We start from the raw sequence: 23,210 nt of genomic DNA, 5'->3' as shown, positions 1-23,210 counted from the left end.
TTACACACTGACCTGGCCGGAAAAAGACGCTCCTTCTAAAGACTTGATGAAGTCACTGTACACCTGATTTGCTCGCACGATGACGGTTGCCACGGCGTCTTGGTACTGTGGTGCAGAGGTAGCCAAAAGGGGCAGAGCGGCCAGCGGGATGTGGTCCTGACTGCTGGACAGGCAGCTCTCATCGTAGCTGTAGGGGCTCAGGCTGCAAAACCGAGAGGACACGTTATTATCTGTCTGTCTGTGTTTACACGTGACAATAACACGCTGAACACACGAGAGTATCGCTCACTTGGAGACGAGTGAGAAGGCGTCGACGCACACGGCGGGACAGGGGACCATCCGGATGGCGAGGCGGCCCAGCGCTGCGGGATAATGGACCCTCATCACGGTCTCAAAAGCCCCGCTCAGGGTGTTCACGTCTCCCTGCTTGTTGTTCTGCTCACCTGCAAACAAACAAACAAACAAACAAACAAACAAACAAACAACAAGGGTCAGACAACGGTTTCAAGCAATTTCAAGTTGCATTTATCGACTTGTTGTGAATTTTAAATGGGTTGAAGAGGTGAAACTATTCAGAATTCAACACAAAAAAACAAAGTCTGGAAAAAATAAATTGAATTTGTGTTGCAAAATGAGTTTTTTCTTCTTTCTGTTCCTGTTATTCAGTTTGGGAACCGTCTGATTTATATTGTGACACATTGAAAGGGTCCTGATTGTTGAATCAATTAGTCGATTGGTAGAAAATTAACTGGCAACATTTTTGACAATAAAATGTAAAAATGTGCTTCTTAAATGTGAGGACTTCCTGCTTTTCTTTGTATTTTATTATAGTAAATTCAATATCTTTGCATTTTGGACGTTAGAACAGAAAAAACAAGACATTTGTAGATATAAACTGATTGGCAGATGAATCGATAATGAAAACGTAAATTGCAGCCCTAGTAGAGCAATACGAGGGACTGCAGGGAATCAGCGGCTCACTTTGACTTTATCAGCGTTACTGAGAGCAGAAACACTTTTACGACACTGACGAAGAGACTGAAATGAATCTGCATCGATGTGTCTGCCAGATACAATCAAGTAATCATTTAATTTATCATTTATCGAGGAAAAATACCAAATATTTACTGCTTCAAGCTTGTAAAATGACAGGATTTGCTGCTATTCTCTTCTTTGTGTCAATTTAAATGACATATTTTGGGTTTTGGACTGTTGGTCAAACAAAAAAAAAGCAATTTGATGATTTAACCACAAGCTGACAGTCCCTGTGATAGGTGTTTTGTTTTTGTTTTACCACAGAATTGATCAATTCTGACTTTTGGGTCATTTTAAGTACTTGGCATGTATGAAGTGTGACAGTATGAGGTTGCTGCTGTACCAGAACCAGTGTCCAAAATGTTTCCTCCATGCAAGACCAGAACGAGAACGTGAATCTTGGAGGGTTGAAGACACTGCTGAGACGAACAATCCTGCAGTTGAGAGGACAGAAAACACAGAGGAAGTGATAACAGACAACTAGACAACATTAGATTTGGTCTTACATTTACATTTCTATTGTAAGCTCTAGTTCTAAGACATCTAATGTCATTCTACTCTCTTCTGTGAGTCAGATTATGCACCATCTTTTGTCTCTACTGGCTACTCAGACTTACATTTAGCTTTCTGGACAACCTGATGAGTTGCAGATGCCTTTGTCTTTTCGAGACACGGCGCTTTACACAAAGATCAAGAACACACACACCCAAAAACAGTAATTATACAGACTCATACGGGGAGAATAAACTGTGAAAACCATTATTTTTCCACCTCTAGTGAAATAAAAGTCAGCTGATGATTGCAGTGAAGAGGAGGATCCTAATTTCACTACGCTGGCAGGATGAGTGAAAGCTAATTTCGGAGGAGGAGTATTATCTACAAGCTATTTAATTAAGAGTGTTAGTGTGAGAAAGACAGGAATGAAATTAGAAAATAGTGAAGAAGCTTTACCTCCATCTGCGTCTCCTCATTACTCATCACAGCATACTCTCCGCCCGACTCCCGAAACAAAGTTTCTGTGAAAACATAAATCACTTATTCACTGATATTTAAAAGAAAGAAAAGATCCCATTTTTCATGTATACGAGTAAAGAATCTGATATAAGCATAAAGAGACTTTGTTCTATTGAAAGTAAGGCCAAAATGTGTCATTTACTGATGTTTTTTTAGATCATTTATTAGCCATTAATCTCCTGGGTTGTCATGTCTTTTTAGTTCTTTAGTTTATCAGGAAGACCTACTTTTTTAAATTCTGTACACACAACATCTATCACATATCTGTCCGTCCTGTAAGAGGGATCTCTCCTCTGTTGCTCCTCCTGAGGTTTCTTCAGTTTTTCCCCATTAAAGGGGTTTTCTGGGGGGAGTTTTTATTCAAATGGAGGGTCTAAGGATAGAGGATGTTGTATTCTGTGCAGATTGTAAAGTTCCTCGAGGCAAATTTGTGATTTGTGATATTGAGCTATATAAATAACAATTCACTTGGCTTGACTTTTTGTGTTTACAACCGAGTGCAACACTATGAGCGTCTTCCAGGAGAGATTGTCTGAAAATGTGTGCTCAGTATTTAAAAGATTATCACAGCTCGCCTCTTTCAACGACGGCGGGATTTTCACTCCGTCTTCCAAGCGTAGTTGTTTGGAACAACTATAAACAGAACAGGATGCCAAGACTGTTCTGTATATTATGTATTAACAGCTATAAACACTTCCGACATAACCCAACTCAGACACACACGGAGGGTCACCCACCTTGTGCTTCATCCACTTCTATTGTTTCTATTTTGTCCATTAGATCATTGGAGCTCCACTTGGTGATCTCCTTGGCAAAAATCTCCTCGTTATCAGAAAAGTCTTCTGCAAGACACACAGAAGGAGTCTATCAGAGGAATCTAATCAGTCTCATAACACAGACCAGGCTACTGTTACTGCAAGAGGGATCAAACCTCTAGATCAACGATTCCTGACCAGGGGTAGTTGCACCCCAGGTGGTTGGTAGAAATATTGTGGAGTAGATCAACTAATTTGAAAAACTAGAAATTATGATTTGATTAAAAATATATATATCCACATATTCAGTCAGCTGTCACACCTGAACAATGGAAAGTGTGTGAAAACTACGAGCTACGAGCAGTTAGCTAAAAATAATATATAAACAGTTTAAATAGTAAGCTAGCAGTAATGGTCTAAAGTTCAAATAGCTAAATCATGGGAAGGATGTTAGATAAGTGCCTTTTATCCTTTATTTTTGGTTTGTTTATTTATTATAAACAAATTAAAAGTAATGGATACCATGGTTTAAATATCCACCTGCTGACACCCCGACTGGTGGTAGCAAACGAACTAGACAATTACTTTTATATTCTTTAAAGTTTTAAACAACATCCAGTTTAAAATATATCTGGAACATGACGGGTGTCACTGAAGGAGGACTCGAGTTCATCTGAAAAGGGCCGTCAGGGTTCGTCTGATAATAAAAGGTCTAGATAATAAAACATTTTCCCTCTAAGTGTTAGAAATCCAACCACGAATTGAAACTTGTACGTTCTGCCCCTGAGGCCATTTTTATTCTATCTGTATGCTTCAGTGTGTGTGTTACAAGAGTCAGTGCTCACTTTAAATCCAAGACAACAACTGAAACCTTCGTGTATAGCCTGTATGGACTAAAACCTACATTTCAACAGGAACAGAAAGTGGATTTTACCGTGTGCATCAAAGAACTCATCGTCTGTGCTGTCTTCTGAATCCCGGGCGATGCTCTGCATCCTCCACTCTGAGATGCTCTGATGAGACGGACTACCTGTGCACACAAAACACAGGAGTTAGTCCTGGTTTTTCACCGTTATTACCAACTTTTCAGGATTATTCTTGATTTTAAGAATTATTCACATTATTCCAAGGTTATCTTTGACAATTTCCCACAACTTTTCAGGGTTATTTCTGCCTTTTCAAAGTTATCCGTCACTTTTTAAAGACAGTCAAAGATTTTTTGGATTATTCAGGACTTTTCAGGGCCGAGTTTTCATGATTATTCTTGGCTTTGAATCCTTGAAGTTATTTTCAACTTTTAACCAGCAGCCATGACTTTTTCCTGATTTTTCAGGACTATTAGTTTTTTTTATGATTATCCTGACTTTTCTGGATTATTCCAAACATTTTTGATATTATCTCTTCAGGATCTCCTTCTAATATGATTACATTAAAAGCACAAGCCCAGAAAATAAGAGTTATTCACAGGAAATTTAAAGTAGAAGATAGTAAACCTAATTTAGTTGATATGCAGCATTCATACAAGATAAAGGACGGCAAACATCTACAGTAACCTCTCAGGGATAAAAACCAGTGCCAGAGGCAGTGTGGTAAGAAAAGTGGTTGATCATTCTCATATTTTCTGGGCTTGTGCTTTAATGTAATCATATTAGAAGGAGATCCTAAAGAGATAATAACAATATCAGACCTTTATCTTAAGACTAAGAGAAAAGCAATATTTAACATATTGTGGCAATAAGATGCAATCCATTGCATTTGTCATTGAAAGATGCAATTATTGCCCACGTCAACCAGCATATTTAGCTTCAATAAAACAAAATATGAAAGAAAAGTATCGAGGATGACGAGTCTTAACACAGGAGGAAATCATCACTAATGGTCTCACTGATTCTGTATCAGGCGAAAAGCAAATAAATGAGGTAAAAACCGTTAAGTCCTCCTCACCTCCTCTCTTAGATGACCTGTTGGAGGATCGAGAAGATGTTGACCACTGCTTGGTGAGCTCCCCTCGAGTCTCCAGTGAATCTCCCAGCTTCGTTCCTCCTGCTTCTGCCTCCGCAGTCGATCCCACGGTCTCAGGTCCCTGCTCCTGGTCCTGGCTGACGGAGGAGCCGTTGGTCTCTGTTCCCCCCTCCTCACTGAGGCTGTACTGGGCCATCTTCTTAGCTAAAGCCAGCTGGGTCTCCAGCTCCAGCTGCCTGATGTCCTCAATGGTCAGTCCGTACCACTCGTCCTGCCAGCACCACGCCTGCCGGTGGGCTCGAACCATCACTTTACGCAGACCTGGAAGGACAGCAGCAAGAGTTTATTATAATAAACTTTATTATTTACAACACCTTTCAAACCAGAAACCAACAGCTTTGCATGAGGCCATCTGAGTGAAAACAATTCCCAGTAGAGGAGGGAAAACGAGAGACACCCACAGAGTGAAACAGATGAAAGAGCAGTGGGGGTTAACGTTCTCTTTCAAATCAAACATCCCAAGATACGAGTGGAAAGTATTGTTCTAGCAGCTGCATTTATAACCTTTTTTTTTTACTCAAACGTAGCTCAACCATGTCATGTGATGCTTCTTTGATACACTTTAACCAACAAACATTACTGGGACCACTACAGAAAATTGCAGATGAACATTTAGTATCCAAGAGTTCACATTATAGACACAACCACTGACTATCCCTATAACAAACTGGCCACAATTTCACACATTGACCAGATAATATGTTCTAGTGGAATCATGTAAAGTAAACACAGAACAACAGGGGACCAAGGACGGAGCCTTGGGGAACACCACAGGTCAGGGCGGTTTGGCATGTGCCTTTTAAACCAGTCTAATGCAGTATCCCTGATGCCCATTTGTCAAATTTGCATGATCAGCTGTATCAAATGCAGATGAAAGATCAAGTAGAATTAAAGTTGAACAATCGCCATCATCGGCTGTTAGTAAAAGGTCATCGGTTGCTTAAATAGAAGCAATTTGAGAGCTATGAAGCGAACCGAAAACCAGATTGAAACTTCTCAAATATATAATAAGTATTCAGATGATAAAAATCAGCCTATCACTATAAAATTAATTAGCCTCCATATACGACTATCTTAAAAGCCTCCACATGTCAGTGATCAATGCCTAGACTAGACTGGTGCTATAAATAAAATGTCTCATGAAATGCTTTAAATGCTCCAGCAGCCTATTGATGTATAATCTTAGCTTTCTAATATCAAATCTCTCTTTTCTCAGTGATGTTCCAGATGTTTTGATCATCAAGCTCTGCAGATCTATTTTAGTGAGGAACAAAACACATTCCTGTGACATAAATCAACTGACAGAGACATAACTTGAATTAACTAAAGGGCGATCTGCCAGTGGAGATTTTATTTTAATCAATATCTTCCCCTTGATGAACCAAACGAGCACCAGCTGGTTATAAAATCCACCAAGCAGATCAGAAACTAGCAATAAAAGCCACAATGAGCAAACAGAGAACATTATTATATTTATATCCAGTGAAAGTAACCATTCGTACATCATTGAATTAAGCATGAAAGTGGAAATTGCTGAATGGATGATTAATAAAGCTCGTTAAAGATTCTACCTTATACAACCCAAAGACCATTGCTGGTATTTTAGAGTAGAAACAACTAAACTAAATAACACCATAAAAACAAAGAAAAAGTTCCACGAAAGCCTGCAGGTGGAAGTAGCGGTAGTGGTAGCAGATGCAATGGGAGTGTCGAGAAGGGAAAAAACACATTTTATGGTTGAAGATCCGTTGATTAGACCGCCGAGTGGTGAGAATGCTATGAAGATAGAGCAGCTGCTGCTTCATTAGCCTGGAAGTAAAAGCTGTGAGGGAGTGAGCTGAGGGCTGAGAGAGTGTATAAACAGTCTTAGATCACAGCAATGAAACACAAACAGCCCGACACTGGCAGGAAATTAATCCAGTCTGCTCTGTTATCTCAGGGAGCCACACTTCTCTCTGCAGCTGCCGTTCAAACACCTTTTCTTTGCTTTCTCAGACAGCTACCTTTAGCATTTTATTTATTTACCTTGTTCATTTGGTTCTCGGTATCTTCCCCCATATCTCTCTCTCTCTCTGCTCCTTACCAAGAGACTTTCATTAATCAGTGGTTAATCTTTACAGAGATAAGGACTTTTGTTTTCTTATACCTGCTAGTTAGTCACTGTTTTATATTCATAAACACACAAACACACTTAAACACATGCAGGTACATTTAACCCTGAAATATCCCTTTATAACTTTTCATGGTTATCTCTGATTCTTTAGGGTTATTCACCCATTTTCAAGGTTACCACCAACTTTTGAGGATGACTCAGGACTAGTCAGGATGATTCCTGACTTATTGGGAATAAGGTTATTACTGACTTTTCAAAATCATTCCCACATTTTGTAAATCGAGAATAAGGATAAAAAAAAAGAACATGGACAAAAATGAAAAGTTGAGAATTACCATAAAAGTAATTGTTAACCCTTAAATTCTCAACTTTTGCTTTACTTTTCAGGATTATCCCCAAATTTCCATGATTATCCTTGGCCTTTTAGAGGTATTCCTGATTTCAGGATCATTCCCAGTATTTTCAGGATTATTAATGACTTTTCGAGGTTATACCCACATTTTTGAGTTGGGAATGAAAATGAAAAGTCACAGCCAAACCTGAAATTCGCAGCTTTTCAGGATGATTCCCTATTTTTTCTGTGTTATATGTGATTGCTCAAGGTTATTCCTGATTTATCAGTATTATTCCCAACTGTTCTGTTTGAGGTTATTACTGACTTTTCAAGATCATTCCCAACCTGTTCAGCGTTATCACTTACTTTTCAGGGTTATTCCCACATTTTGTGAATTAGGAATAAGTCAGGGATGAAAAGTAAGTGGTAACCTTGAAATGTTCAAGGTTATTACTGACTTAAAGTCTGAACTCTAAGACTTCATTCACAGATAAAGAGGAAGAGAAACATAGATGTTGTGTGTCGCCACCTGCTATACCTACCCACATCGTGTATGAAGCGTTCGATCTTGGACTGCATGCCCCAGTATCTGAACTCCACTTTGCAGAGCTTGTAGGCACACATGACGGGGTTCTGACCAGGATTCTGGTTGATCTCCTCGATCCAGTCCTCTGACAGCGGACCCCGTTTGGTCTTGATGGACTGATACAGTTTAGGGTCTTCTTCCACCAGGTACTCATGAGGAGGGATGTAGTCCTTGACGATGTCTATAGGGTCTACATACACACAAAATTCACAAATCACAAAAATTGCTAAATTGATCTGAACAGCAGGTGTCAGCAGGACAGATGTCACGACGTCCTCGCTGAACACCTGCCTCAAGAGGTGTGTGTGTGTGTGTGTGTGTGTGTGTGTGTGTGTGAGCTCATGTGTGTGTGTTTTATGTAATCACACTCTGCAGGGAATGAGTCTGGACCAGACTGCAAACATTTTTCCAGCACCCCAATGAATTTTAGTATTCAGAGCCTGAACACAAGCTCCCACACTCCACAGTCTGCATCACACTGTCTGAGTTTTCACTGCAAATAACAGTGTGTATCTTCGATTCCTCATGGTGATTATGAGGAGCTGACAACCAGCCAACAGGCACAAATTTAAGAGTCCACCCCGAGATAGTAGAGAGAGTGGCAGACTTACCAACAGTCCTCAGTCTCTTTTCAGCAGAGGACATATTGAAGACGTCCCCTTGATTTCCAGTATCTGGTTTATAATACGTCTCAATGTCTATAGAGAATTTCTCCACAAATGGGCATGTATACCTGAGAGACAAAACAGAAACAGTTGTTTAGATGTAGGGATGTGTGTCTCTGAAGCACCGTCCTTCCATCACTTTGGCAGATTAAGGCAAAAATTGCCCTCTAAATGGAAAAGTAATACATCAATTTGGGACGATTTGGTCCATTGGTCAGCATACCTCTTGAGTGATGTAAACACCAAAGTCATCTATGTGTTGCTTGTAAATAACCGACAATAACCTTGTTGAGAAATCTAGAGGTTTGAAAATTAAAACTGACACCAGCGCTAAAGCTAAATGACATCAATTACTCAACCTCTATAACCTCAAACGCCAAACAAAAACTATTCTGGCATCCTTCACAGAGAGCAGAGCATAACAAAATGCACGTTACAATAAATGGTTATAATCTTGACGTGAGTTTCCTAACTGATAAACATTTAAGTGGTCAACATTGTAAACATTAGCTGCTAATCATCTGCACGTTAGCATGCTAATGTTAGCATTTAGCTCAAAGCATCGCTATGCCCAAGTATAGCCTTACAGAGCTGCCAGCACAGCTGTTGACTCTCGTTAATTGTTAAAAAAAAACTTGGCAACACTAGCTGACTTACTGGAAGAGTCTGGTCTTTGTTTAACAAACCAGCACAGAGTGTTTCATCTGAAAAATAACTTTCTTTTGACCCTAAGACAGAAAGACTTTTCCGCCCTGCATCACTGAGGAGTCACTACCTGACCTAATTATAATTTTTGGGTGAAATAATCTTTAAATGATTAATGGACTCCATTTATATAGCGTTTTTCTAGTCTACCGACCACTCAAAGTGCTTTACAACCAAGCTGCAACCTCTGGGGCTGTAAAATGAAGCCAATGCAGAAGTGCCAAAAACTGCAGTTCCTTGAACGGCCACTTGAGGCTCCAAAAGCGAGTCAATCCCCATAGACCCCCATGTTAAAATGCCCAACTTTACAGCAGAAATAAACATGTTTACAGCCTGGTACAAAAAACAGTTTAAGTCTCTAAAGCTAATTTCCCTTTTCATGACAACTGTACGGGAGGTGAATTTTTTTATAACTCGCTCATTTAAACAGGCCCGCCAGCCGCTAGGTGGCTTGTTTCAGCCATTCGGCCCCGCCTCTTTGCCCATTTTTGATTGGCTGGGAGTTAGGCAGGGTCACGTACTGCCAAGATGGCGACGGCCGGAGCGGCTCACTTTGAGCTTCAAAACCGCTCTTCAGAAACCAACGGATGACGTCACGGTAACTACGTCCATATTTTTATTCAGTCTATGTTTACAACACATGCCGACATTCACCCATCACACACATATTCATACACTGATGGCACAGCAATTGGGAGCAATTTGGGGTTCAGTATCTTGCTCAGAAACACTTCGGCCTGCAGACTGGAGGAGCCGGGGATCAAACCACCAACCTTCTGATAAGTGGATGACTTGTTCTGAGCCACAGCCGGCCCCAATACAAGGAGTATTACTACTAACAGTTTATAAAGGCACTTCATAGAGCATTTTAGCTAGAGCCAATCATCATTAATGTTTTTAATTCCACTTGTGCTTTTCCAGCTTTAAGTCAAAATCTCTGCTGTGAAAAGTGTCAATGGAGGAGCTACACAGATCATTTCATGTAAAATCCTGCAAATCTCACCAGCATTACCATGAGCATCAACACCAACTGTACTAATTTGGTGCCAAAGATTTAAAATCTTGCTGGACTGAGAAACTGGCAAGACTGGTCAGTCTGGAGAAATCAAGTCATCCGCAGGATATATAAAAAGTTGGCAATAGAACGTGTGCAGCGAATGAATCTGATTACTCAGCTGAAACTGTTCCAAATGAAAAACAGCTCTATCAGCGATATCAAGCAAATGTTCTTTCTGTCTTCAACGTTATGAATCTATGAGCCATGTAATAAAACCCATTAACATTGTTTTACTACTAAAAGGTGAGTCTTTCTACTTGAGATAATGCCAGCTGTCTAAAATCACTTAATGTAATGTAGGCTTAAGTGTGGGGCAAGAAGCAAATGTTTGATGATTTGAGTGTCTATTTTCTGAAAGTCTGAGCTATTTTGGAATAACTGGGAGACACCAAGTATCTGTGTTTTTGTACAGCGTGTATTTCGGAGCATTTTTTTCGTGTGATTCTCTCACCGGGTTCGTGTATAGGGGTAAGCGTTCCAGGACTCCTCCTCCACTCGAAGGGCAGCTTGAGGCAGAATGGCACAGAACCAAGACGGGATGTGTTTCCCGATGTGATAGACCTTGTGTGTGTATTGACCCGAGCCTCCGGGGCCGTCCTCGTAAGGCTTGTTCTCCAGGATTTCCACCCCGCTGCCCTCGCCGCAGCTCTCCTCTCGGCTCTTTTTCTGCAAGACGGCAGAAAGATGAGAAGACAGAAGGAGGAGAGAGGGGACAGACGAGAGGTTACGGATCTGCTTAGATCTTTAAAACATGTTAAAAAAGTGCTTGCTTTTCGCACTAATGTACAATGTATTATAGCATATTTATATCAGTGAACAGTGTAACAATCTGCCCGAGGAAATCAGGTTGGCTTTGTCATTTTCTCTTGTTTTATCTTACACTAAATTGGAGTCATCTGCATATTTATTGAAGCATTTTCAAAATCCTGATATAATGCACTTCAGTAGCTTCGTTTTCCAATAAACCAAACAGCATATAAACCCTCAAGAAGAACACAGTAGAGAGAGTTTACAGAGCAGCCAAACCAATGTCTGCGTAGGAGAAATAAAACAAAGCAAACACACACACACACACACACACACACCAGAAGAAGGAAAAAGACAGAGAAGATATTGAAAATATCCTCCCAGTACTTGGCCAGCTTTAGACAGAAAACCAAGCTTTTATCACACTATAGAGAAACCTCAGGAAATATACTGTGGAGTTTATTCTTTGAATAATATAACCTTGCAGCACTTTCAATTGAATTCAGCTTTGTCTGGAGTTTATAGAACATTTATGTACATATCTTACACTTTCTCACTCACTTCTTTTTCTTGTGCTTATTTAAAGGACAAGTTCACAATTTTTCAAGTCTGTCTTAAAACAACAGTCAGGAGCCCAAATGATGTTTTTTGTTCTTGCTGTAATCATCCCTCCTGTTCATATTGACCATTAGAAAGTAAGTAAGTGATGAAGGCCAAAATCCACAGTCCTCCTTCTGTGCAAAAAATGTATTTAAAAGTGTATCTGAAGCTAATATGAAGCTTCCACCTGCAGCTCAACAGGGAAACACCGTCTGAGGAAACACAAAGAGGGAATTAGATGCTAAAAAAGACTGTAAATGTGTCAGATATCCACTTGATGTGACTAACTCAGACTGCTGAAGCCTCTTATAAGCTTCAGTTCAGCTTTTAAATGAATTTTTGCACAGAATGACTGTGTGGATTTTGGCGCCCATCACTTAGACTGAAATCTCATTTGAAGGGGATCTTTTAATAGCCAGTATGACCAGGAGGAATGATTACAGCGAGGAAAAACCTCTTCCTTAGCTCTGGTCCCCTGACTCACATCCTCACATCCTCCCATCCTCCACCCCCCCGCCCCCCTCCCTTTTTCCTTTAACATCCAATTTAACCCCTGCTATCCTTACACAGCACTCACGTCTCTCATTCGAGTGCTCTCTAACCTTGTTACATCCACTTCTGTCGCAGAAATGGAGGGATGATGCAACAGCAGAGGCAAAGTGATGAACTGAAAAGAAAAAAGCTGCCTCATAGACAAAAGAAACTGCTCTTCTTTCACTTCTTTTAGTCACAGACCTCGTGTTTATACTCTGCATCTGTTCTTCTTCACTCCTCTTTTTATATTATAGAGAGGAAGTAACAATCAATGGTTTCCCTTTCAGCCTCAGCGTGTATTATCCTCCTATAAAAGGCAGCAGATGGTTCAACCACACAGATTCTTGCAAGACTGATCTGTGTATTAAGCCTGTTGCTCCACAGAGGGAGTGTGGGATTACAGCATCAGTTTATAAACACACTTCTTCTCCTTAAGAGGCTCTCCATTTAGACTGTAACTGTCTGGGTCGCATCACTCGGCAGCAGAAGCACATGGAGTGTTTATACGCTCGGTAAAATATATTTAACCCCCGCAAGATCTCATAGGAGCCCAATCATCTACCTGAAATGATTAGTTAATGACGTGATTAACCTGTCGACACACAATTTGACAGTTTATTAATTTATTAAGCAAAAATGTCAAACAGTCTGTTTTCATGTTGTAAAATGTGAGTAATGTGCTTTTTAGGGTTGTAACTAAAGATTATTTTATAATCAATTAATTCTCAGGTTATTTTCTTGATTAATTGATGAATGTTTGGTATTTAAAACACTAGAATACAGTGAAAAACGTCTATCACAACATCCTAGAGGACAAGGCAACATCTTCAAATGTCTTATTTTGTCCGACATGCAGCCCAAAACCCCCAAAATAACTATAAATAAAAATTCAATTAACTGTAATGTAAGACGAAGAAAAGCAGCAAAAGTAAAAAAATTACTTTAATGATAATTCAATTATCAAAATAGTTGCAAAATAATTTTCTTTCGATCAACTAATTGATTAATCGACTAATAGCTGCAGTTCTGCTTTTCTCATATTTTAACACTGTAAATGTCGTCTTGGGCTCTGGGAACTTGTGACGGGCATTTCTGACTATTTTTTGAGATATTATAAACTAAAATATTAGTCAATTGATTGATGATAAGTATCAGTCTATATCAGACATGTTTGAAACGCATCTTTCAGTCATCCGTCTCATGTGCGTCTGATGCAACTCATGTGCTTGTTTACATCTTAATTAAAAGGTTAAATGCAGTGAAGGTTTGATTAGTGTTTGTCCAGATCTGTTTGATATCTGTTGCCTTACATACTGATTACAACCAGATTAATCTTTGGGGTAAAACTGAGCCTCTATTGACCCATTCGATTTATCCAACTCTCTGTGCACTGTGTACGTATCTCGTTGTGTTGTAGACTAAACATGGCAGCTTCGTAATATTTTGCCCAGAGATCAACCACTGCTACTAATCTGGAAAAATGCCCCAAGTTTTCTGTTTTTGAGTTCGTTGGTTGGTCGGTCCACCACTATGGTCTAAAACTGAATAATCTCAACATTTACTGGACATATTGCCATGAAATTTGCACATTTTAAAGGCCCCCTGTGGCGCCACCAGCAGGTCATAATGTACGTTTATCCAGTGAAATATATCAAAATTTACTAGATTGATTGGCACAAAATTTTGGAACATGCATCCACGGTTCCCTGAAAATGTTTTCTAATGACTTCAGTGAACTCCTCACTTTTCATTTAGCGCCACCATGAGGTTGACATTTTAGATTTTTAGTGAAATGTCTCGACAGTTACTGAATGGATTGCTGCAAAATTTGGTTCAGACATTCGTGTTCTCCTCCGGATGATTTGTAATAACTTGATGACTTGGTGTTTTGATACACTTTATACTTTTATACTTTGTTTTAATTATTGAATGTTAGATGGTGAACATCGTAAAACATTATACCTGCTAAACATCAACATGTTAGCATTGTCATTGTGAGGATGTTAGCATGTTGATGTTAGCATTTAGCCTAAGTACAGGCTAACAGAGCTTCCAGCGTGTCTGTAGACTCTAGAAATATGTCATCATAAGATCAACTGAAACAATAAAGGTTTTAAAATAGTATTTTAACACACGACTGGGCCTCAGGATCAAGTAAAAACACAAGACTCGCCCGTGTTTTTTCAGATTATTATGTGCTTAAGTGGCGTGTATTTCCAGATAAATGTAGCAATTAATCAAATTTCCACAAATTATTTACGACAGAGTGAATCTGGATCAGGGTCCCTGAGGATCTGGGCCCCCTGGGAAGTTGCTACAGATATATACAGTGATGATTCACAGGGAAAACATGTGTTTATTGAACATTTCAGTCCCAAGTTGGCCCAAAATCACGTCAGTGTTAAACATTTTTGATGCAGACTAGTGCTGAAAATATAAATTACCGAATGGACTGCAGTTTTAATTAATTAGTTAAATCTTAAATCTTTGTTTGCATAGGCTAATGAGGTTTACTGTTACTGCTGAATCAGCTGACCATACTGTAGATACTGTATTCTGGTTTCAAACAGATGATGGAAAACCTTTGTCATTCCCTCCATTGTAATGTGCTGCAGGTCTGAGAACGGCACTATGTGAATACGAATCATCGTCATCATTATTAACAGCAGGAGTGGGGTGCTCGGGGTCAAGAATGAGAGCTCAGATTGAACACGGAGCTCTCTCCTGAAGACTTTAGGGAGGTGATATTAGTAATGAAGGTCAGAGGAGGCAAACAGCTGGAAAATTGCTGTAATCTAGCAGGTAATGTAATTTGGGTGAGGAGCTAAGGGCCTTAAATTACCCTCCTCGTGTCTGCGTCCGCTCTGCTGCAGCGCAGGAGAGCGAGCACGAGGGATCTGTATTAATGACACACATCTTAGAGCCCAGAGCAAAAAGCACAAGTATCTCTTATACATCATTACCACAGGCACAGGAGGTTTATGGATCTCTATAAAAACAATAGAGGTAAGTCTGAGAGACGTTGAGCCGAAATCCTGAGTCCGATACTCAAAAGTTAAAAGTTATTCTCTTGCACAACAGCCTAAAACTGCCAAAGACAACCGAGAGTGATGACTGAAGGCTAAAGATAGAACTGATCAGGCTGTCAGCGGGCCGTCCTGCAGTCAGCAAAGTTAGTACATCCACTTCATCGTGATATAACCTTCAATTCCCCCCTTCGCTGCTCTCAGTGCACCGCCTCACTCAAAAAAAAAAAAAACTGTCATGTGCAAGAAAAGTGGGAGCTTTTCTAAACCAAGGATGCTGCGTCTGCTGCTGAGGTGTCCTGGTGTTTGGGTGTCATCAAAAACAGACACACACACACACACAGACACACAGACACACACACACACACACACACACACACATACACACACACAAATACACACACACAGACACATACACACACACAAATACACACACACACATGTCTACAGACATGCTAGGAGCTCTGTGAGGCTGTATTCAGGTGTTTGAGGCTAAATGCTAACGTCAGCATGCTAATATGCTCACAATTAGGGCTGCAACTAATGATTATTCTCATTATCGATTTACAGAAATTGTTACAGTTACAGAAAATATTCACATTTGAGAAGCTGGAATCAGATAATTTTTTCATTTTTCTCTTACAAATATTAAGCAAATATAACGCTCAGTATCTTAGTTTAGCGTGTTAGCATGCTAACGTGTTATTATAATAGAGCTGCTAAGTGTGAGGAGATATTTCAGATGCCCTTGGTTCCGGAAATAAAAAGCCTATTTCATTTTTCCTATAGATGATGTTTTACATGACTCATGGTTTAAGTTCTTCTACAGCTTTTTTTTCACATTGTAACACAAAAGTGTGACACAAAACAGGATCAAAGCTCTGATTCAGATATCACACAAAAAACTGAATAAAATCGACAGTTTAGCTCATATGAGAGACAGTTTTTGACATATAGATTTGGTTCTTATGGCCTTACAGTTCTAAGTTTCAGGGCGTCTAAATATATACTAAAAATGGTTTTGAACAGACTGAAGTTTGGTTTTTGTTTTATTTAGAATTTGCTGGTCTGAATATAATACTTCCCAAATATCAAGAGACATCACAGTCTTTAAAATATTCCTCTCTTACTCCAAACAGCACAACAGTTTCCTTTAAATCAACAGCTGTGCTTCTTCTTTGAAGGAAGTTCATCATGTCAGTCCAAAAGATTTTAGGGTATGCACAAAAACACAAACAGCAAAGCTCTTCTGCAGCTTGTATTAACTTAAACCTACAGGATCATTACATTATCTGAGAAAGTTCTTTGTTTCTGTGTTAAGTAACATTGAGTGTCATAACCATAAATGTCGACATCATGATGGCGCTGGAGGAAAAGTCAGTCAGCAAAACCAGTAGGATTCATCCTCTGGGGAACATGGATGTCTGTACCAGATTTCATAGAAATCCATCAAATAGTTGTTGAGATATTTCAGTCTGGACCAAAGTGTTGGACTGAGTTGGATAAGCACTTCTCCAGTTTGGTACAAAGAAAAAAGAAAATCTGAATAAAGAAAAGTGTAGAGAAAAGCTTTAAAGAGCTTCATCCTTTGAAGAGGAGGGTTTGAATAGCTGACAGGGAAAGAAAGAGGAGAAGTGAAAGAAAACAGATGCCCAGTTTGAGAAGTGCTACCAGCTTGGGACTCTGTGGACCACGTCTGTGGAATTATAATGGGCCCAGCTTCGCCGAGGGTCTCGTTTCTGCCGGTCTGAGCTGTCCCTGAATAATTTATGTGACACCACAAGGTTAGTATAAACCAGGGCTACAGGACTCACCTCCTCAGGCCTACAGTCCTACTAGAGCAACACCGGAAACCTCATGCATCAACCGTGATCGCCGGCTGCTCAGATTTCATACAACACGCTTCGTTAGTCGCTCTGCCATTTGTCAACGTCTGTGCTTGCTTTCAGTTTGAAACTGGCAACAGACAACAGTCATGTTTCAAACTGTCAGATCAATGAGTGAATAGAACAAAAAGGCAACTCATACTGAGGCAACAAAAAGTGGAGAAATTACAACAAACAATTTATTTACAGTTTATACAAGACTGAGTGAATACTTGTTTGTATTAAATGTGTAGAGGACAAAAATATTGGCAAAATTTTGGTCATTTTTGGCTCGATGGATGGCGATGCCGATCTGTTGGTCCATTTCAGTCCAGACTGAAATCTCGACAACTTTTGGACAGTTTGGCAGAAAATTTGGCACAAACATTAATTGTCTCCAGAGGACGAGTCCTACTGACTCTGGTGATCTTCTGACTTTTCCTTTAACACCATCAAGAGGTTTCAGTGAAATGTCTCAAGAACCTCTGGATAGACCGCCATGGAATTTGTTCAGACATTCATTCATTTTCTCTTAACTTTTCCTGTAGTGTGATCATCAGGTTGAGAATTTTATTTGTCTACTATGTTTAGTTTATGACCAAATACCTGCAAAACTAATCACATTCCCATCAACTGTACCTTGAGTTTGGTGTTAATTAGCAAATACTAGCATGCTAACATGCTAAACTAAGATAGCAAACACTATACCTGCTAAAAAAATATTGCAAAGCATGTTAGTATTGTCTAAATAGCAGAGCCTTGCAGAGCTGCTCACAGGGCTGTAGACTCTTAGTCTTGTTTTCATGTATTTTGGTCGGTTTGATGTTTGGACCTCTGATATGATCAGCAAATAAGAACAAAAGACAACCAGTTTTAGGAGATGTGAAACACAATAACAGGGACACATGTACAATCTGTGTAATATAAATTAATAAATGCTTCCTTTGTAAAGCTTAAGATGTAACATTTTTGTTGAGACTGAGGTGTTGATTTAACTCGATGGCCGTCTTTGAGGCTGTATGATGGGTAATAAATCTTGAATACTTTTGCAAAGAGACAAGAATTCAGGAAGTCTGAGAGTTCAAAACGTTTCATTACATTTTTGGTTCTGTTTTATATCCCCTGTGCATTTAGTTCAATTGGTCGAATACTGCAGCTTGGCAGCCCTTCAAAGGGAATATGATTAAAAGAATTACGCTGGAGAGATTAAATTTTGTTGTTATTGTCAACAGAACTGAAATGTACAGTAAATCTTTAAAGACAGATCACAAATATATAGTTTAAGCACTGTAGTTTTTAGCAAACGTTTCTCAAACAGGAGGAAATACTGCATTTGTTGGGGACTATTTTCAGCAGTGGATTGACACACATTTGGTGCTCTAGTGAGTATTTCTGGCAGCAGGACGGTGTGTGTGTGGGATTGATTCAAGATAAACTACAGTGTGTGTGTTCATGGTGATGAAGGAACATGTCATCCAGCGTAACCATGTGGCTCACTGATGTGTTTTTAATAGTTTTTGGACAACAATGGAGGTCTACGGAACAGAGGAATAAGATATATCAGGCTTTGGATACACACACAATACTTGTTAGTAGATCAATTAATTGTTTTGATCTTTTTGTGGGATCTGTTGATATTATTATCTGTTATCAATATGTCTCCAATTCAATTATTCCTTTTAAAAATCATTGCGGCTAATTCTGGTGTCAAATTTATCATCTTTGTGGTCGTTATCTCAGGAGAAAATCAAGTTCGAACCATTTTCAGTTTCCTTTGTTAATAATTACTGTCTTTCAACTGGTGGAAAAAGCTCTTTTATTTCCCTCAACGGAGAGATAAACGAGTTCAAACAACTAAACACATTCTAACAAATGATGTTCACGTTATTGTGTCCAACCCCGGTACATGAGTGATGCATATGTCCTAAACTGCATCCGGCGTTAAGAGCTAGACATAATGTTGTCATGGTGATGCCGACTGCACCATCACGTCTGTCCTCCCTCCCTTCCCTCCACGTCTCTCTCTCTCTCTCTCTTTCTGCCCCTCCCTTTCAACATCTCTCTCTCTCTTTCTCTCTCTCTCTCTCGCCCATACCACAAACAAATGATGGCAGCGATTGCCATGCTGCGGCTGATGTCACCGGTTACCGTGGCAACCGGCACTCAACTGTGACGCTGAACAGGAGGAGGGGTCCGGCGGTGGATGTGTGGCGTATGTAAAATACTGTACATCATCAAAGCTGAGACTGAAACTGAGGTTTTCGTGGAAGAATTCAGTTTAACCTTCCTGTTTCGTTTGCGCACATGTGCACGTCGTTTACACCCGTCTAACGTGGCTGCTTTAGTTTAGTTCATTTCTTTCCTTTTCAGACTGATTTCTCCTGCATCTAAACGCAGACTGCAGATACAGAAACAACCACCAAAGGCCAACATAGACACCAGAAACCAATAAATTACACTTGCACGCCATCTATGCTTTCCTTAATTTCACCATAGGCTGCATTTTAGTTTCTGGTTCTTTGCAAATTCCCTAAATATTCCCTTTTTTTAATCTTTGCTCTCATTTTAAAACCAGTCACAGAAACAGCTTATATTTCAAACAATTATTTAATAGTTTGAGACAAAGGCAGAGAGAAAAGTCTGGTTGTCGTCTTTCTCACCTTCCATTTTTCTTGAAGGAACATTTTGACATTCAGCTTATTCACTTTCTTGCTGATAGTTAAATGTAATATTGATACATCTCTCATATCAGAACTTGATTTATTAAGTCTACTGTGTATCTGAAAGCTGTAAGAACACCACACACTGCAGGTGTAGGCATTTGCATATAGTTAAATCCATTATTAAAATGTTTCACAAGCTGTTGGCTTCATTTCTTAAGTAGCCTAAGTTATTGTAAATGGACAGAAACCACCAGGAGAGCTTAGCTTAGCATAAAGACTGGAAGCAGGGTGAAACAGCCAGCCTGGCTCTGTCCAAAGGTAATAAAATCCCTCCACTAGCACCTCTAAAGCTCACTGACACATACTAAAAACTGAAGTGTAAAAAGTGTAAAAAGTTGTGGTTTTTACGAGGGATTATGTCCTGGAATATTTCTTGGCCGATTAAGATATAATATGTTAATTATTGAGCTTTAGCTCTAACCTTTGGACTGAGTCAGGCTAGCAGTTCTGCTTCCAGTCTTTATGCTAAGATAAGCTAACAGTCTCCCGGCTGTAGCTTCATATTTAAACCTGCATTGACTGATTTTATTGGCAGTGGAAATACTGTATTATCACTTTTAAAGTTGAAATGGCTCCTTTTAGCTTTGTTTTTGCTCCTGAGGGAAATATCTGGCTCTGTAGCTGCTACATGTTCCACTATGTTCACCAGCTAGTCTACAGCTAACTGTGTCAGTTTGGTGCTGAGTAGGTAATGTACAGTGGCTTTTTAGAGGTTTTTCTCTGAAAACAGCTGCCTGCCGCGGCTGAAAATGACGCTTTGAGAGCGCTGAGAGTGAACCAGAACAGTAAAGTTGCAGCCAGACAGATAAACAACGAGCTGAAACTCGTTATACAGCTGATGAGAGCTGCAGGGTCGGTGTGATAATTCTCTGTAGATTAATCACTACAAGCCACCACTTTCACATACGAGTAGCCATGCGATTCATTGTTAATATAAAAATATTGATTACAGCCGCTTTAACTGACAAATATGATTTTTCTCATCTAACACTATAAAAAAGAGTGAATGAGTGTATTTCACAAAACTCTTCCTTTAAGGAAAAAAGTGTTCTGATGGTTTTTCTCTGCTCGGATTAAAAAAACAGCTCAACTTTATATACTTGTGTTTCAAAGATGAGACGGAATATAGTAAAAAACTGAATCAAATGTTTCACAACTTGATTATCCCCCCCAAAAAAAAATCAAGTACAGCTTCCCTACTGACCTCTGACCTGACTAAACACGTGTGTCCACTAGAGTCATTTAAGATAATATGTTGAGATTTGGACTCTTATGGCCTGAATCAGCATCAGAGACAGACACACTAAGAATGAACTGAATCCAACTAATCACATATTCATTCATTCATTCATTTTCTTTACCGCTTATCCTCTAGAGGGTCGCGAGGGCCTATCTCAGCTAACATTGGGCGAGAGGTGAGGTACACCTGGACAGGTCGTCAGTCAAAGACAGACAACCATTCACATCTACAGGCAATTTAGAATCACCAATTAACCTGAGCTGCATGTTTTTGGTCAGAGAAGGTTAACAATATTCAGTACTTACAAACTTAAAAACATTATAATTGTTCCCTAATTCATGGCTTATAAACACTAAAACATCCTACATTCATTTGCTAAATAAAACCACCTCTTACTCATAGGGAGAGCTTTTTTTTTAAAGGATGTTGTGTGTGTGTGTGTGTGTGTGTTTGCACAAAATTATTAAATGAAACACTATCCACAGGCATATGGAGCACCATCTGGTCTGCAGAAAAACACTGCTCCTGTGACCCTTTAACCATGTTCCTCATTGCTCCTGTTCTGGTACGGTGCGCTATGACACGATGACACTTTAAACTCCTGACCCCTCGCCGGCCTTAAACTCCTGACCTCTACAACTGCAGCTTCCTCGTGCTTCATTAACACAACCAGACTAACACTGGCTGCTCTCATCAAATCTTTTAATTTGAGATTGTATTAAAAGCCTTTTAAATATTTTAATCTGCTGTGTGAAGAGAATCACTCACCTGGATCATGTAGAGCTGAGCGATGCGGTACTCCTCCACGCTCATCGGCATGGGGATGCGATACTCCTTGATCAACATGGTTGTGCTTGAATTGGGCTGACGCTGTGTGTGTGTGTGTGTGTGTGTCCAGTGTGTGTAGACGCTCCTCTCGGTGGGCTTTTTGCTACCCAAGCAGCATGTTCAAACAGCGAGGATGGGAGTCATCGTTATTCACACCTGAGAAGAGGAGAGAGAAAACAGACTTTTAGTGGGAAAAAGTATATAAGAAAATGTAGATTTTTAGCTTCCAGCGTTACTTACAAAACAACAGGAGGACTTAGCATGTTTGTGTCCAGGATTAAACCCCCCACCATACACAAGCCAACACATCCTGTGTGTGTCCTCGAGCACCTCCTACAGATCTATTACAAGGTAATCCACTGACCTAGCAACATCCCTGAAATCCCCCAGCAACCTAAATCCCGACTCTGTCAACACATTGAAGATTTAGCCAAGTTGTGGTCAATGTAGCCTTTTAAATCCAGCAAAGCTCTTGTCTTCCGCGTGTTTCTTTGATCTCCCTCTGCGTCCATAAAGAAAACAGCATTAAGTGTAAAGACTCGCTCCTCTCCTTAAAAAACCAACACTTCCATCCTCCTTTCAAGTGTGATGAACGTCCACCTGCCGCCGGCTAAACGAGAGCGACCAGTCACATACTAACGAGGTGACAGGGACGAGTTGTGGAGAGAGTCACATGACAATGGCTACTTAATCTTAGACAGATTAAGAAGGGCTGTTTTTTTCTGAGATCGTCTTAACTCGAGAGAGAAAAGAGGAGGAGCTGAGATGTCAAATGAAAAGTGGTGTGTGTGTGTGTGTGTGTGTGTGTATTCTCGTATGTCTATCCATGTGAGGACCATAATGAGATTTAGACCTTGGCAGGACATTTTTGGAAAGTGAGGATATTTTGGCCGGTCCTCACTTTGGGACACACCTTCGAAGAGCTGTTTGAAGTTTAAGACTTGGTTTGTAGGTTTTAAGGTGTGTGTGTGTGTGTGTGTGTGTGTGTGTGTGTGTGTGTGTGTGTGTGTGTGTGTATTTTCATACATCTATCCATGTGAGGACCATAATGAGATTTAAACCTTGGAAGGACATTTTTGGAAAGTAACAACATTTTGGCCTGTCCTCACTTTGGGACAGACCTACGAAGAGCTGTTTTTAAGTTTAAGACTTGGTTTGTAGGTTTTAAGGCGTGTGTGTGTGTGTGTGTGTGTGTGTGTGTGTATGTGTACCAGGTCTTCCTCATGTTGTAGGGACATAAATCTGTTTACACAGTCATGTTGTGGGGACATAAATCTGTTTACACAGTCATATTGTGGGGACAAAAAGCAAGTCTTCTTAATGTAAATTGTTAATTTTAGGGTGAAGACTTGGTTTATAGT

The 23,210-nt window shown here is 39.8% G+C and overlaps 1 protein-coding gene across 6 annotated transcripts in view; it reads right to left on the bottom strand.

Moving 5' to 3' along the window:
• The window catches only part of LOC121885620 (membrane-associated phosphatidylinositol transfer protein 2-like), a 62,948-nt gene that overhangs the window by 16,676 nt on the left and 23,062 nt on the right, over nucleotides 1–23,210 (bottom strand). For 4 of the 6 annotated variants that reach the window (XM_042395271.1, XM_042395268.1, XM_042395269.1 and 1 more), the window contains 11 exons: nucleotides 21,790–22,005; nucleotides 10,738–10,952; nucleotides 8,471–8,592; nucleotides 7,816–8,049; nucleotides 4,749–5,087; nucleotides 3,739–3,834; nucleotides 2,787–2,891; nucleotides 1,987–2,051; nucleotides 1,379–1,469; nucleotides 290–443; nucleotides 13–202 (listed from right to left, as the gene is read on the bottom strand). In XM_042395271.1, the coding sequence (XP_042251205.1) occupies nucleotides 13–202; nucleotides 290–443; nucleotides 1,379–1,469; nucleotides 1,987–2,051; nucleotides 2,787–2,891; nucleotides 3,739–3,834; nucleotides 4,749–5,087; nucleotides 7,816–8,049; nucleotides 8,471–8,592; nucleotides 10,738–10,952; nucleotides 21,790–21,867 (1,689 nt within the window). In that variant the 5' untranslated portion in view covers nucleotides 21,868–22,005. Of the gene's footprint in view, nucleotides 1–12; nucleotides 203–289; nucleotides 444–1,378; nucleotides 1,470–1,602; nucleotides 1,713–1,986; nucleotides 2,052–2,786; nucleotides 2,892–3,738; nucleotides 3,835–4,748; nucleotides 5,088–7,815; nucleotides 8,050–8,470; nucleotides 8,593–9,181; nucleotides 9,410–10,737; nucleotides 10,953–21,789; nucleotides 22,006–23,210 lie in introns of those variants that run through there. The other 2 variants (XM_042395272.1, XM_042395273.1) reach the window with 2 other exon arrangements.

Source organism: Thunnus maccoyii, chromosome 19 (assembly GCF_910596095.1).
Source record: "Thunnus maccoyii chromosome 19, fThuMac1.1, whole genome shotgun sequence".
NCBI classification, from domain to species: domain Eukaryota; kingdom Metazoa; phylum Chordata; class Actinopteri; order Scombriformes; family Scombridae; genus Thunnus; species Thunnus maccoyii.
This window is presented reverse-complemented; position numbering and strand designations above follow the sequence as displayed.